General features: G+C 47.0%; 1 protein-coding gene across 8 annotated transcripts in view; it reads right to left on the bottom strand.

Moving 5' to 3' along the window:
* Positions 1-9,331, bottom strand: part of NR5A2 (nuclear receptor subfamily 5 group A member 2) — a 119,567-nt gene extending 110,236 nt beyond the window's left edge. The window contains exons 1-3 of one of the 8 annotated variants that reach the window (XM_084778822.1): positions 2,537-2,716; positions 2,256-2,341; positions 857-919 (exon numbers count right to left, since the gene is read on the bottom strand). Coding sequence is in view for 1 of the 8 variants with exons in the window: in XM_084778820.1 (XP_084634946.1) it covers positions 857-919; positions 9,167-9,230 (127 nt within the window). In the remaining 7 variants the exon portion in view is untranslated. Of the gene's footprint in view, positions 1-856; positions 920-1,956; positions 1,995-2,255; positions 2,479-2,536; positions 2,717-9,166 lie in introns of those variants that run through there. The other 7 variants (XM_084778820.1, XM_084778823.1, XM_084778824.1 and 4 more) reach the window with 7 other exon arrangements.
* Between the last annotated feature and the right edge of the window lie 5,468 nt (positions 9,332-14,799).

The raw sequence follows: 14,799 nt of genomic DNA, 5'->3' as shown, positions 1-14,799 counted from the left end.
CCACTCACTGCAATTATAAGGGCTCATGATGGCCTTTGCTCATCTTCTACCTACACACCCAGCCAGCCAAGAAAGGATGCAGAACCCCAGCTTCTCGGTCCGGCATCTTTGTGGTGGCTCCCAGAATTGAAGGACCTTGTGACTTACTGTGGCTAGAAACCTGACCAGAGCCAGAGGCTGATGCTGACCCAGTGAGGTGAACTTTGTGGTCATGCACCAGCTTCTGGGCCAGAAGGGATTTACTTAGGTCAAGTTAGTGGCTTGCCAGTCAAGCTAAATCTGCCTCCCAGCACATCTTCCAAAGACAGGGTAATGGATGTCAAAGGTCAGTCAAGTAGGGCTTTCACTGGCAGACTTTCCAAGAAAGGCTGACAAATGAGGAAGTCGGGGTTGGGGGAGAGCCAGGGTGTTCAAGACAAAATTGAAAAGAATCTGACCGTTGACACTAAAGTAGTAAGCACCACTGGCTTTCTTTAGCTTTGAGGATCAGTCTAGGCTGAGCTTTTGTCTAACAGCCAACTGAAGGGGTTAGAGATCTGACCAACAGAGAAACTGCCTCCTTGACAAATGTAGCGCCTCCCACCTTTAATCTCAACACTTGGGAGGCAGAGGCAGGAGGATCTCAGTGAGTTCAGACCTCAGCATAGTCTATACACTGTCTCTATAGTTAGCATAGATCAGCCAGTGCTACATAGACAGACAGACAGACAGACAGACAGACAGACACACCAAGAGAACTCTGACCTCCACCACCCGGATGGGACAAGATCAGCCTTATTTCAGGGTTCCAAGGTCTTGAAAATTCCAAAGTCAAATCAGGGGTTGGGTTTTGTGGGAAATTCAAGGGCACACTCACGTTTTTCCTGGAGTTGTTCCTCAAGTTTTGGGGAGTGTTGAGTCTTGGATCTCGGTGCAGACACTGAGGGAGGAGTGAGGGAAACCAAGCTTCCAAGCTCATCCCGAGCCTTCAGCGTGCACCCTCCCAAAGCCCTCTAGACTACTCAACACCCACTCTGGGCCATTCACCGTCTAATTCCGTTGGGTCCAGGACCTCACAGAAGCAGGGGACTAGTTTGTTCTGTGACCTTATCTAGGTCGAAGTATCTCCTATAATTTTCTCCACCCTAGAGCTGTGCGAGGAGGAGGTGGAGCTCAGGGTGTCCACCTTCCACTACCTGGAATGGTTCTAGGTTCCTTTGGCTCGAGAGACTAAATGGCCAGGGAAGATGAGAGAGTTGTGATAAAAGGGGGGGGGGCCGCAACAGGGCCTATGTGGTCTAAATATCAACGCCAACAACGGTCAGTGCGAACCCGAGTCTGCATCAGCTACGAGCCTGACCGCACAGCCCAGCCTCCGCGAGAACTATCTTTAATTAAATGCCACTGTGCCTCTTCAGGAATCTCTAGTAGGAATTCACCAGGGCCTTCTGGCAAAGACTAAAGGACAAGTCCGCGCCCTCCCCCCTCCACTCCCCCCCCGCGCCCCCCCCACGGCCCCCCCCCCCGCTACCATGAGCATTCTGAATTTCTCTGGCACTCACTCCCCAGCCAACTTCTAGCAAACTTCTCCCTCCTCACACACATACTCATACACACACACACACACCCCTCCACCTCCCGCCCCGCGCCTCCTCCTTTCCAGCAAGGGTAATCTCCCGGGCTCGCCCTTCCCGGCTTTGACTTTGTCTTCAACTGTTGATTGACGGTTGCAATTACAAAGGATGATAGCTCGGGGAGGCTCCCGCAGCCTTGATGAGCCCGAGAAGCGCAGGCCTGGCATATTTTATCCAGCCTCGGCGTTCCGGGGCTGTGCGCGCCCCATTCACCCAGCTGGCTGGAGTTGAGGAGGTCTCGCACTCCCCACCCACGAGGATGCAATTGCGAGTTCTCCCTACTTGAGGTTGCGTGCCCGTTCGGTGGAGCACGCACAGTGAACAAGCCTGCCCTTGACCTGACCTAAGAAGGGCCGGTCCGCCCAGTGCGTGTAACCCACTCTAGGCTGCAGCTGAAAAAAAAAAAAAGTCAAGATTTTCAGGACCAATTCAAGTTTCCTGAGCGCTACAAGCCGAGTAACAGAAACCGCTTTCTTTGCGCACCGGGGAAAATGAAGCTAAGAGAGAGACCCGGTTCAACTTAGCAATGAACTTAGAAAACTTTATCCTGGCAAACAAAAGTCTAACGCTTCCTCCTCCGTCTCCACGTTTTTTCTTCCCTTTTTGGTGTTTAAAAAGAAAAGAAAATTAAAGAGAAGTTACCTTTCTGGTTCTACGTATATAGTTATCATGCACTTCTCAGGCCCCGGAAGAATCCTAGATTTTTTTTTTTTTAAAGTCTTCTCCACCTAGCCACGACAGCCCAAAGAAAAATAGAAGCGAATTTAACAGCTCTTGAAGCTCGAACTACCCACTCCCCACCTCCGCCTCCCACTTGAAAAGCCACCAGAAGCTGCAAAAATCAGTTAAATAAATACCGCGTTTCGCCTGCTAGGCTCTAGGGGTTAAGCCCCCAGCTCCCGCCTCAGGCTACACGCCCTCACCTGGAGCGCTTTGTTTTTAAAAAGAACTGAGTCCTGTTTCAGCTGAAGGCAAAACCCTGGCGCACCTTATCGACGAAGCTTAGCAAAGTAAAACACGAACTTGAAGTGATTCTTTTTCCCTCGTTTAAAAAACATCTTAAAAGCTCTGTGTCGCGCGTGTCAAATAAGTCCGCTTTGGGGGTGGGGGCGGGGGCGGGGGCAGGCAACCACTCCCAGACTTTTGGCAAAACCCATCGATTCATAACCCCCCCCCCCGCCGACCCCCCCCCCCATCCCCGCCCCGAAGGAATGTCCTAATACATAACCCCTCCCAGGATTATCTCTCTTTCCCCTTCCCCACTCAACGCCCTTTCATCCTCATTCTGAAAGAAAGGAGGACTTTTGGAGATTTTTTTTTACCTCCGTTTTGGTAATTTAAGGCTCTTCATATTTAAGATGACGTCACTGGGAACTTCCTTCAGCCCAGTGGCTAAAGGCGCCTTGGAAGCCCGCGACCTTCAAAGGAGATCAGGTCGACAAAGCTTAGGGCTTTGGAGCTGTAGAAAATGATCTGGGCTGAGTGGACCCGATCCAGCACCACTTGGCGTTGGCGGACAGTCCTAGAGCCAGTCGTCCAAAGAGGTCCACCCTGCCTCAACCTGGCCTAAAAATTGTCCTAAGCTACCAGTCTTCGCGCTATCTGGCTAAGGTGGGAGGTTCTTGAGTTAGCAAGAGACTTACGTGGTTTTTAAAAATCTTGCTGTTAAGATCTGGGAAAGGACCTTTGTCAGAGAAGACCCTATTCTGAGACTACCTGACTCTTCAAATAAAACAGTGCTTGCCATATAGAGCCTGTCATGTGCAGCAATTTGAGTCCTACTTCGTCTATAAAAAGGCAATGTGAAAAACCTTATAGTAGTGTGGTGACCCTTGAGCATGGGCAACCCACAAGAGCCAGAGGCTTTACAGTTCAGGGGGGGCGGATAAAGAGATGACCCAGCAGTTAGGGACACTGGCTGCTTCCCCAGAACACCCCAACTTGATTCCCAGCACCCATATGGCAGCTCAAAACCACCTGTAAGTCTAGTCCCCAGGGACCAGACGCCCACTTTCGGCACCAGCAACACACAGATATACAGGCAAAATGCTCATAAATAAAAACTTTAAAGCCTGCACAATTCAAAGGATTTCAATGTCTGCTCTACCCAGAAGGCAATTTTTGTGACCAAGAGATGATGGTATGGATTTGAGGGGGAAGCTTAGGTGACACATGACCTTTCTATCATGAACAATGCTCAGAATGGGGCCAGGTGTTGGGGGTGGTAGGGACCAGGTGTTGGGGATGGTAGGAGCCAGATGTGGCCAATCAGTAATCCCAACCTTTTAGGCTGAAGAACAAGGATTATCTGGAATTTTAGGCTGCCAGTCCCTACAAACTGAGAATCTATTTCAAAACCAAGACAGAGAGAGAGGTAGAAAGAGTAAACAAGACTTAAGACAAGCCAGGCGTGGTGGTGCACACCTTTAATCCGAGGCAGAGGCAGGCGGATCTCTGTGAGTTTGAGGCTAGCCTAGTCTACAAAGAGAGTTTCAGGACAGCCAGGCCTGTTACATGGAGAAACTGTCTTGAAAAACAAACAAACAGCCGGGTGTGATGGTGCACGCCTTTAATCCCAGCACGTGGAAGGCAGAGGCAGGTGGACTGATGTGAGTTCGAGGCGAGCCTGATCTACAAAGGCAAGTCCAGAATAACCAGGACTCTGTCTTGAAAAACCTTTAAAAGAAAGAAAGAAAAAAAAAGAAAGAACAAACAAAATACTTGAGACAAAATCATTGAAATCAGCTGGGTGTGGTGGTGCACTCCTTTAATCCCAGCACTAGGGAGGCAGAGGCAGGCAGATGTCTGTGAGTTCAAGGCCAGCTGGTCTACAAAGTGTGGCCAGGACTACAAGAGAAACCAAAAACAAACAAACAAACAAACAAACAAACAACCACAACCCCCCAAAACCAAACCAACCAAAACAAATGTCTTCCCCATAGTTTCTTGTCTAGAACCTGGAAAGTTTTAAAAACTAGCGAAGGGTTTTGTGCGAGGGTTCTCTTTGACTCTACAGAGGTCCTTTGAGGAGATCATCTTGAACTGGGAGAGAATGAAGACACTGTTCAGATTCTGGGCAGGGAACCCAGCACTTACATTGACCAGGAAGGACAACTGGGTTTGTCAAAGATGTTTAAAAACAAAACTCTTTAACTGGAACTTTTTGCCTATGCCCTCCCTCCACAGGCCAACAATACAGACCCCTTTACTTATTGATTTTCAAGACAGGTTTTCTCTGTAGCCTTGGCTGCCCTGGATTTGCTTTGTAAACCAGCCTGGCAGAGATCCACCTGTCTCTGCTTCCCTCAGTGCTGGGTTTACAACCAGATCCCCTTTTTCTAAACTCAGTCACTCCAGTGACATCCCCATCTTCTTCATACTGGCTCTAACTAGCATGGGTGCTGTGAATGTTCTTAGCTTATTATGCCCACAGCAGCTGCGTGCACTGCCGTAGTGAACCATGCACCATCCGTAGGCCAAGACCACAGCAGCTATGTGCCTTGCTATAGTAAACCACGTACCATCCCTAGGCCAGGACCATCAAGAGTTCTTTCTCATCCCTCTTACATCCACCTTCACATCCCTAGAGATTATTGCCAATTTTGAATTCTACAGGGACCCAAATCTGATTTCCATTACAGAATGCAAAGGAATATAAAGAGCCAATTATAAGCCTCTTTTGGGGGGGGAGTCTGACCAACCTTAAATTAGAATACCACAACCATGTGTACTCCTTTGATCCCAGCACTGGGGAGGCAGAAGAAGGCAGATCTCTGTGAATTCGAGGCCACCCTGGTCTACAAAGCTAGTCCAGGACAGTTGAGGCAGCACAGAGAAACCCAGTCTTGAAAAACCAAACCAAAGCTGGGCATGGTGATGCACACCTTTAATCGAAGCACTTAGGAGCCAGAGATAGGTGGATCTCTGTGCGTTTGAGGCCAGCCTGGTCTCCAAACGAGTACAGGACAGCCAAGGCTACGCAGATAAATTCTGTAAGCCTTACAAGTGAATAGAGAGCAGCAGGACACACTGTTGGGAAATAACAGGTTTGCTTGGCCCTCTTTCCCCAACTTCACCCAAGGTTGTCTTTCCATAAGGAATTTGAATAAAAACTTGTAACCTTGACTGTCCTGGACTCACTTTGTAGACCAGGCTAGCCTCGAACTCACATGAGATCCCATTGCCTCTGCCTCCCAAGTGCTGAGATTAAAGGGACACCACCCCGAGAGAATCACCTCCTAGGGCCACTAAAAAGGTGATCAGCACCAGCTAACTTGTCCATCTTGTAGGATTTGATACCATCCTTACTGATCATACATTGTCCCTAGACACAGTTGCCATCCAGACAGCTGAAGTTATTTGCAGTTTATAAGCTTTGTTTATCAATCAAAACCTAACCCCCGCCCCCCAAAAGTAGCATTAATCAATTTGGTGAATTTCAGATCACCTGGATTTCTCAGGTGCAGTCTCTTAAGCTAATACTGCTCATACCCCAAAGGACCAGAGGACCGTGCCTCCCAGCTCCTGAAAACCTCCTTGAAGCCAAATGAATCTCCCAGAGAGTTTTTCTTCCAATAAGGTGAAGGTCAATGGAGGTCCAAACAGAGAAGCAGGCACATGTGGGGTGAAGGAAAAGAGTATCTGATGCCTAAGGAGAGTAACTGAGGCTTTCTGTAGCTCAACTTGGGTTCAAGACTGAATTCAGATAACCTCAGCCATTGGGCCAGGTAGACGAGTCAATAAAAGAAAGCCTGACCAAGCCTGCATTTGTTTATCCATGTGTCTTTTTTGTTTTGTTTTGTTTTTGGTTTTTGGTTTTCCGAGACAGGGTTTCTCTGTGTAGCCCTGGCTGTTCTGGACTCGCTTTGTAGACGAGGCTGGCCTCGAACTCACAGTGATAAACCAGCCTCTGCCTCCCAAGTGCTGGGAGTAAAGGCTGCCACCACCACCTGGCCCCTTGTGTCTTTTCTTGCTTTTTGTTTTTATGTTTCGAGTCTCAAAGACTTAAAACAACTAAGTTGAGCTTGGTGTTGGAGACCTCAGCCAGAGTTACTGGAAGTTACAAGGCTGCATGTAGCTTGCCACCTCATATGACCCAGGTACTTGGCTCTGCAGCTTCCCCGTGTAGTGAGGATTTCATCGCAGAGGGCCTGCCCTGTGCAGTGAAAAAGATTCATTAAAGGGTCAATTCTCCTTCAGGAATGAACCCAGCCTCTTCAAGCTCCTGGTCTGAAGATACCTCACCGCCCTAGCCTTCAGACAGCCCGGTCCTTCCAAGGATCCCAGCTATAGAGATGGGAAATTCTATGTCCATAGCCGCTTTCCAGTCGCTGAGATGAGGCCCATGGGAACACCCTCCAAAACACCTAGAGGATTGTAAGACCAGGAGAAATAAGCCTAGTTGGCTGTGCAGAAAAATGTCCCTGACCCTATCTTCCTATTTTTCTCCTCTCTCCCCTCCTTTAATTTTCTACACCTCTTCCCTCAAGCCCTTTGGCAGAAGTGAATAGCATTTTTTTTTTAAAAAAAAAAGAAGATCCTAGGCAAGCCTAGGGCTTGGGTGTTAAACAGATCCAGCGGGGAACCACGGTTCAGCGGTTAGGCGAGGGTAGGGAGCATGGGGAGGGTGTTAAAGCTCTATTAACCCCCTTGGAGTTCCGCCCGCTAGTTCTGGTTCGCACCTCCGTTCCAGCACAGCCTTCGAGAGACTACTGCGGTGCAGTGGGTGAAAACAGCTCCTGCTCGACTCCTGGTGGGCACTCCACTTGCTGCCTTGCCATATTTAATTCATCCTTGCGGGGGGTGGGGGGAACCCTGCAAGAGCACCGCGTGTGTGGTCCCAGAGCCTACATTTCCTGTGCTGGGCAGCTTGTGCGGTCAAAGCCCCCCGCAGCCTTGTGAGGGTGCGAGCCCGGCACCCGCTTCTCTCGTGTACGCCTGCTAGCCCCTACGCTTGGCTTGGCGCGTTCCCGCGCGAAGGGCACTGCGTGCGTTGGCCGCAAAGCTTGTAAAGCTCTGGTGCCCGGTTCCTCTGCCCCCTGAATAGCTACATATTTTCTCTCTCTCTCTCTCTCTCTCTCTCTCTCTCTCTCTCTCTCTCTCTCTCTCTCTCTCTCTCTCTCTCTCTCTCTCTCTCTCTCTCTCTCTCTCTCTCTCTCTCTCTCTCTCTCTCTCTCTCTCTCTCTGGCATTCGTTTTCCACTGTTTTCTTTTTCGTAAGTACAGAACGTTTTTTTGGTGAACATTTCCTCAATTGATACTTCAGGGCGTAGCTAGACCATTTAAAAAAAAAGGCAATTAGCCTTAGGTGGAGTCAGCTGGCTGCCCCCAGAGAAGGAGACAAAGCCAGAACCCTGATTATCCTGTTCCAACAGAGCCTGGGAGATCACTGACAGCGCAAAGACTTCGGAGAAGGGCCGGCCCTGGCCCTGGTCCAGAGGAAGCAAAGGGGGCGCGCTGTACAGCACGCGTATCACAGCGTGTCACAAGGCAGATCGCCTCCCTTGTCTTTAACTCTTAGGATTAATTGAATGTCATCTTTACTGTAATATTACCAAACCTGAGACTCTACATTGATGTGTGTGTGTGTGTGTGTGTGTGTGTGTGTGTGTGTGTCTGTGTGTCTGTGTGTCTGTGTGTCTGTGTCTGTCTGTGTGTGTGTGTGTGTGTGTGTGCGCGCGCGCGAGCGTTTCTGCTTAAAAAAAAGTCGGGTATGGTGGCTCACACCTACAGTTGCAGCTTTCCATACAGGAGGATCACCACAGGGCAGGTTCCTGGCCTGCCAAGGCTACACAACAAGACCCCCTTCTCTCAGAAAAACAAAAACAAACCCCAACCCTCCCCCATCCTCACAGAGCAATAACAAGACCCAAGATACTTCAAGTGGCTAGGAGTGTGTAGCCCATTGATAGAATGCTAGCCTGGAAAGTGTCTGAGCTCTAGGGTCCATTTTTGGGGAGGGTATGTGTTTTTTTTCTGTCGATAAAAGCAAGTCACACTCACAGTAGATCCCCACCCAGAGCCTTGAATGATAGTCTTGAATGACTTTCATTTGCCAGGAAAAACATTTTTTTTTTTTTTTGCCCTATAGTATCCTAGTCAATGAGACGTCTCCCTGTCCAGCACCTTGAAATGTCACAATGCTGGAAAGCGCCCCCCACCACAAGGTAATGTTCTACTGGGTAGCAGAGGCACACACTTTTAATCCCAGCACTCAGTAGGCAGAGGCGAGACCACCCTGGTGTATAGAGCAAGTTCCTGGACAGCCAAGGCTACCACAGAGAAACCCTGTCTTGAAAAACTAAAAGAAAAAAAAGAACTGTATTTTCTGGCCCAGTTGATCTAACACATTGACATCCCCCAAACACTGGATCCAATAAATGATAGTCATGGGGTGAACCTACTCATCTGCTTCTTTGAACTTCAAGAAAAACCAATGTGTGGTATATGCACGGGCTTATTGTGTGCTTTTAATAACTACCGTAGGAAAAGCAGTGCGTTAAGGCACAAATCCACCAGTAGTAGCAGATGTTAAGAGAGTGGCTTCCTACTTACCAACAGCTGTAAGTCCACGCTTTAGAAATCCTTGAAAATCTCCAGGATCCGAACTAGCAGACATCCTTAGCAAAATCACTGGCTGTCCTTTGGCTTACAGCAGAAGTCATTGAGCATGAGAAAGATTGCAGCTTGTCATGTTTTTGCGACCTTGGGAAGGGAACTTCAGTCTATAGTAGCCCCCACTCCCTTAGTGAAAGTTAAGAAAAAAAGAGGGGAAAAAGCTAGAATTCAGAGAGGTGCAAGCCCATGTTCTCCTGGACTCTGTACTTTTTCCAGCATCAGTGACCTGCTGTAAACCATGTCTCCAGTTTCATGATGGTTTCTAATCAGAAGAAAGGAAGCTGTCAATAGGCTTTGGCTGGTCACGTGACCCTGTGCCGGTTGATAAGAGGACCCTGTTATAAAGTGACAGCAGAAGAGATAAGAACTCTGGGCAGATAATGGTGAAGAAATGATTAACTCAGAAAAGGAGGGGTTCTCTGCAGCCCAGAGAGTGGAAAGTTGTAAATCCAAGAGGTCAGGAGGTCACACTTAGTGGATAAAGCTCCAAACCACCTTAAATCCACTAACCAAACTTAAGGTTGTGACATGCCCCTTTGATGTCACTGCCTCTCTGCATGGAGGAGGACAGACACTGCTCCCCTGACCTCTGCAAACACATTTGAGATGATAACACTGGCCAACATTAATTCCTCAAATGATGACTGTAGATATGATTGACACTTTGAAACCCTACAGGTAACACTTCCAAGCTCCTGGTCATTTCCCTACGATGTGATCAATTGCCTTGAAAAGAAAGATGGGGAATTAACTAGTTTGTATATTGGTCATTGGGCTGTGAGGGTAATTTCTGTACCTCCAGAAAGTAAAAGTTACACTCTGAGATAAAATTGGGACAAAATGATGAATGTATAAAGCATTTTTCATATATCATTCTGTTTTTGTTTGTTTGGTTTGGTTTGGTTTTGGTTTTTCGAGACAAGGTTTCTCTGTTTAGTCTTGGCTGTCTTCGACTCGCTTTGTAGACCAGGCTGGCCTCGAACTCACAGTGATCCACCTGCCTCTGCCTCTGCTGTGATTAAAGGCGCGTGCCACCCCTGACCAGCATGGGTGTTGTTTCTTTTTTTCTTTTCTTTTCTTTTTTTGGTTTTTCAAGACAAGGTCTCTCTGTGTTAGCCTTGGCTGTCCTGTAGACCAGGCTGGCCTGGAACTCACAACGATCCACCTGCCTCTTAATGCTTTGGCTATTTGTATTTGGCAGCCTTGAAGAAAACATTTTTCCTATTTTGATGGATCTAAAATTCTGAATGTAAATCAATATCTATTATCAACTTAAAACATCTATCTAGACCTAAAAATATCTTAACTCCTAAACAACTAAGCTTAATTGTAAAATTAAATTATCTGGTCTTACTAAGCTTAATTGTAAAATTAAACTATCTGGTCTTTAACCCCATCAGAGACTTGAGAAGGAATAAAACTGATTACCTGAGTATACCGGGAGTGCAGGTTAGTAGCTTTCCTAATGAGAAGATGACAGAGATAGTTTTCTACCTGAATAGTCACCTAAAACTCTCTATAACATTGGAGCATCATCTCCAGTCCTCTGGCCCAACATATCTGACAGACATATTTGTGAGGCAGGAACTATTGAGGCCTTGCTTACCCTGTTTTGGCAGAGTTTGGCTATCTACTCTGCCTGCATCCAAGCTTGCCCATTTTTAGGCAGAATTTTGTTTATAGAAAAAATGAGGACATTAAAAATTTTTTTCTTTATTACATATATAGTGCTCTGTTTGCGCGTACACCTGCACACTGGAAGAGGGCATCAGATCTCAGGCCAATCCTTTTGTTTTTGGGAAAGTCTTAAACACATAGTGCCAGGAAATCATTTTCTAGGATCCAGTTTTTTCATTGGATAAAATTGCCATCAGTTGTTTTCTTTAAAGTGACAGGTTCACGTCAGTCGTGTTTCTGAAAACCCCTGCAAATGTTCACCAGCCTGCTTACCTTTTCGGTGCTGGGGATGAAAATCAGGGCTTCCGCAGGCCAGGCAGGTGCTCTACCACTGAACTACATGGCAGCCCTGCCCATCATTCTTAAAACATGCAAACAGCCAGGTGTGGTAGCGCACACCTTCCGTCTTGGTGCTCTAGAGGCAGAGGCAGAGGCAGAGGCAGAGGCAGGAGGATTTCTGAGTTTGAGGCCAGCCTGGTCTACAGAGCTAGTTCCTGGAGAACCAGGGGAACACAGAAGAACTCCTGTCTTGTAAAACCAAATAAAATAAAATAAAAATACGCAAATACTGTCATGAAAGCAGCAGTTAGATCGGCTTACCGAAAGAAGAGTCATTAGTGTTTTTCTTGCAGTCAGCCATCACACTTTACTCACTAAATGATATTTGAAGAATCTTGAAGATCCACGGGTAATACAATTAGGGGAGATTGAAAAATTATTTATTGTTGTTTTATTAGGGCTTTTGCTGTTGTTGTTGTTGTTGTTGTTTTAAGACAGGGTTTCTCTGGGTAGCCTTGGCCGCCCCAGACTCCCTTTGTAGACCAGGCTGGCTTCGAACTCATAGTGATCCACCTGCCTCTGTCTCCTAAGTGCTGGGATTACAGGTGTGCGCCACCACTATCAGACTGACATTGAACTCTTATAGTTCAGCTTGATTAGAAGTAGGTTTTACTCATAAAGTGGCATTATTAAATGCACTAGCTTATATTCTTGTAAGAATATATTTATAAGGGCACAGTAGTGCACGTGTTTAATCTCAGCACTCAGGGGGTAGAGGCAGGCAGTTCTCTGTGAGTTTGAGGCCAACCTGGTTTACAAAGTGAGTCTAAGACAGGCAAGGCTACACAGAGAAACTGTCTCTCAAAGGGGGACAAAAAACCAATACATTTAAAACTCTTTAGGAAGCATAACTAAAATTTTTATCACATTATTTGCTGCTGTTGTTGGTGGTGGTTGAGATATGGACTGTAGGCTGGGCAGTGGTGGTGCACGCCTTTAATCTCAGCACTCAGGAGGCAGGTGAACTGCTGTCAGTTCAAGGTCAGCCTAGTCTACAAAGTGCGTCCAGGAAAGCCAAGGCTACACAGGGAAACCCAATCTTGAAAAACCAAAAAAGGGAGAGAGATGGACTGTGGTGATGGTTGTGGTGTTGGTGTGTGTGTGTGTGTGTGTGTGTGTGTGTGTGTGTGTGTGTGCTGGTGGGCACCCGCATGCTGTGGCATACAGGTGGAGGTTACAGGACAACACTTGCTTATCAGTTCTCTTCTACTTCCACATGGGTCCCAGGGGATCAAACTCAGGTCTTCAGGCTTGGCAGCAGGTGCCTTTACCCTCGGAGCCATCTCACCGGCCCCTAGGATGCACAATAGCTCTGTGAGTTTGATTGTGTGATCAAAATTGTATTGAAATGGATCGTATTGTCTCTGTCTAACATTCTGTCACTCTCTCCTCTTAGAATATCGAAACCAAAGCTCAACGAGATTTCCCATGGACGGAAACGTCCCCAATGTTTCTGAGAGTCCAAATGCTTTCTGAAGTTCGTGAAATCCACCCTGGAAACCAGGATTTTCACTGTCACAGCTTTCCACTCTCTTGTCATGATTATTTTTAAGTGTCCCTCCTGGCACAGTGGCTCACAGTGTAACCCCGGAACCCTGGGATGCAGAGCAAGAGGATCACCATAAGTTTGAGGCCAACCTTGGTCACACAATAAATATCAGGTCTGTCAGTTGTACATGCCAAACAAACAACAAACAACAAACAACCCCCCCTCCGCACCCTTCCCCCCCTCACCGACACCCCTTCCCCACCCCACCCCATCTCTGTTCCCGAGTGCACACACACACACACACACACACACCAAGTAGCTCACAACCTCAGGGATGCCTTGTCAGTTAGAAGGCATACTGGTTTCTGGATAAAGCTCCATTCATTTGTCTTTGAAGCAGTAAACTTTTAAAATACAAGAATTCAAAAATACAAGAAGACCCGAAGTTTGTGAGTCCCTAGGCCTAGCAAGAAGTGACAGATGAATAGCATGACGGACACATTTCTTTCCTTAATAAATGTGTTAAAATCCAGGTAGAGCCATGGTTTAAATTGGAGTGTCGATGAGGCGAAGTCCCAGTGTTAGCAGTTCCTTTATGAAGGAAAAAACTTAGAGTATGGGTAAGATCATGGGGGCGGAGGATAGCAGTGTATATGTTTATTGTTTGGCCACTAAACAGGGAAGAGACCTTTTCTGAAATTTTGATGGGATGAAGGTACGGCAGCGGGAGGCGCATTTATGCCACTGCCTGTTTTGGTGCTGAATTTGAAAATATGTTTTATTCCCAGTTGTCTGGCAGAGAATCTGTATCTAGGTACTTAAAGCAGGTGCCTTACACTTTCTAGCCTTCATCGCTTTAAGCCACTTGTGTTGCACGGTACTTCCTTTAAACTAAGCAGAGACAGTGTATGTGCACATGTAATTTTTGCCTCAATATATGAACATTCAGTGTAACAAAATTTCAGCCATTAGTTACTAGAATCCCAGTGCTCAGGAGGTAAAAGTAGAACGTCCCAGTCATCGATCACTACAGAATCAGTGTGAAACCAGAAGGATATATATACCTTACTGTAATATTTTCATTTCACCCTTTATTCCCTTCATTGCACTTGGGATGCTGGGATAGAGTGACAAACATGCTATGCAGAGAGACAGCAGGTGGAAGGAAAAGAGTGCAGAGAAGGAACACTTCTCCCTGCACTTCTTCCAGGCGGGGCGGTCAAGTTTGGATGGCTTGGGTCTGAGTGAACTCTGAAAGGAGGAATTAGAACAGGCCACACTAGCTGGGCGTGGTAGCACATGCCTTTAATCCCAGATCTTGGGAGGCTATGGCAGGTGGATCACTGTGAGTTCAAGGCCAGCCTGGACTACAAAGTAAGTCCAGAACAGCCAGGGCTACTGCACAGAGAAACCCTGTCTTGGAAAAAAAAAAAACCAAAAAAAACAACCCGAAACCAAAACAACAACAACAACAAAAACCAAACCAACCAACCAAACGAAAAGAAGTAGCCACACTGTGACTGTGGTCCAATTGGATGTTGAAAATATCTTGGTTCCGTATCCATGTGACTTTATGGAGGTGAGGCTTGGTTGATACCTGTGCATGCAATGTAAGCAGTCTGAAACAGGGTAGCCAACACCAGCTGAGCGAACAGATAGCCCTGCCTGGGAAGCATGCTGTCAAAGTCTCTGTTTCTGAACTTTAAGTCCTGTGTCCCCACAAACAAGGCAACCTGTGCTGTTTGCATCAACACTGCATCAGGTTTCATTCACTTCGATTAAATTGTCTTCTTGCCTGTTCCTTTGTTTGTTGTGGCATTTATCTATCTATCTATCTATCTATCTATCTATCTATCTATCTGTCTATCTCTCATCTATCTTATCAACAAGTTTTTTTTTTCCTGTGGAGCCTTGGCTATCCTAGACTCACTTTGTAGACCAAGCTGGCCTGGAACTTGCAGACATCCACTCGCCTCTGCCTCCCCAGGCCCAGCAAAATGGCTAACACTGCGTTAGGGAATGGGACCCTGTCTCCCGAGTGACAGGCGGGAATACTCACCACTCT

Source organism: Acomys minous (genome assembly GCF_964271855.1).
Source record: "Acomys minous genome assembly, chromosome: 1".
In the NCBI taxonomy this organism is placed as follows: Eukaryota; Metazoa; Chordata; class Mammalia; order Rodentia; family Muridae; genus Acomys; species Acomys minous.
The sequence above is the reverse complement of the archived record's forward strand: the minus strand, read 5'-3'. Positions and strand labels throughout refer to the sequence as shown.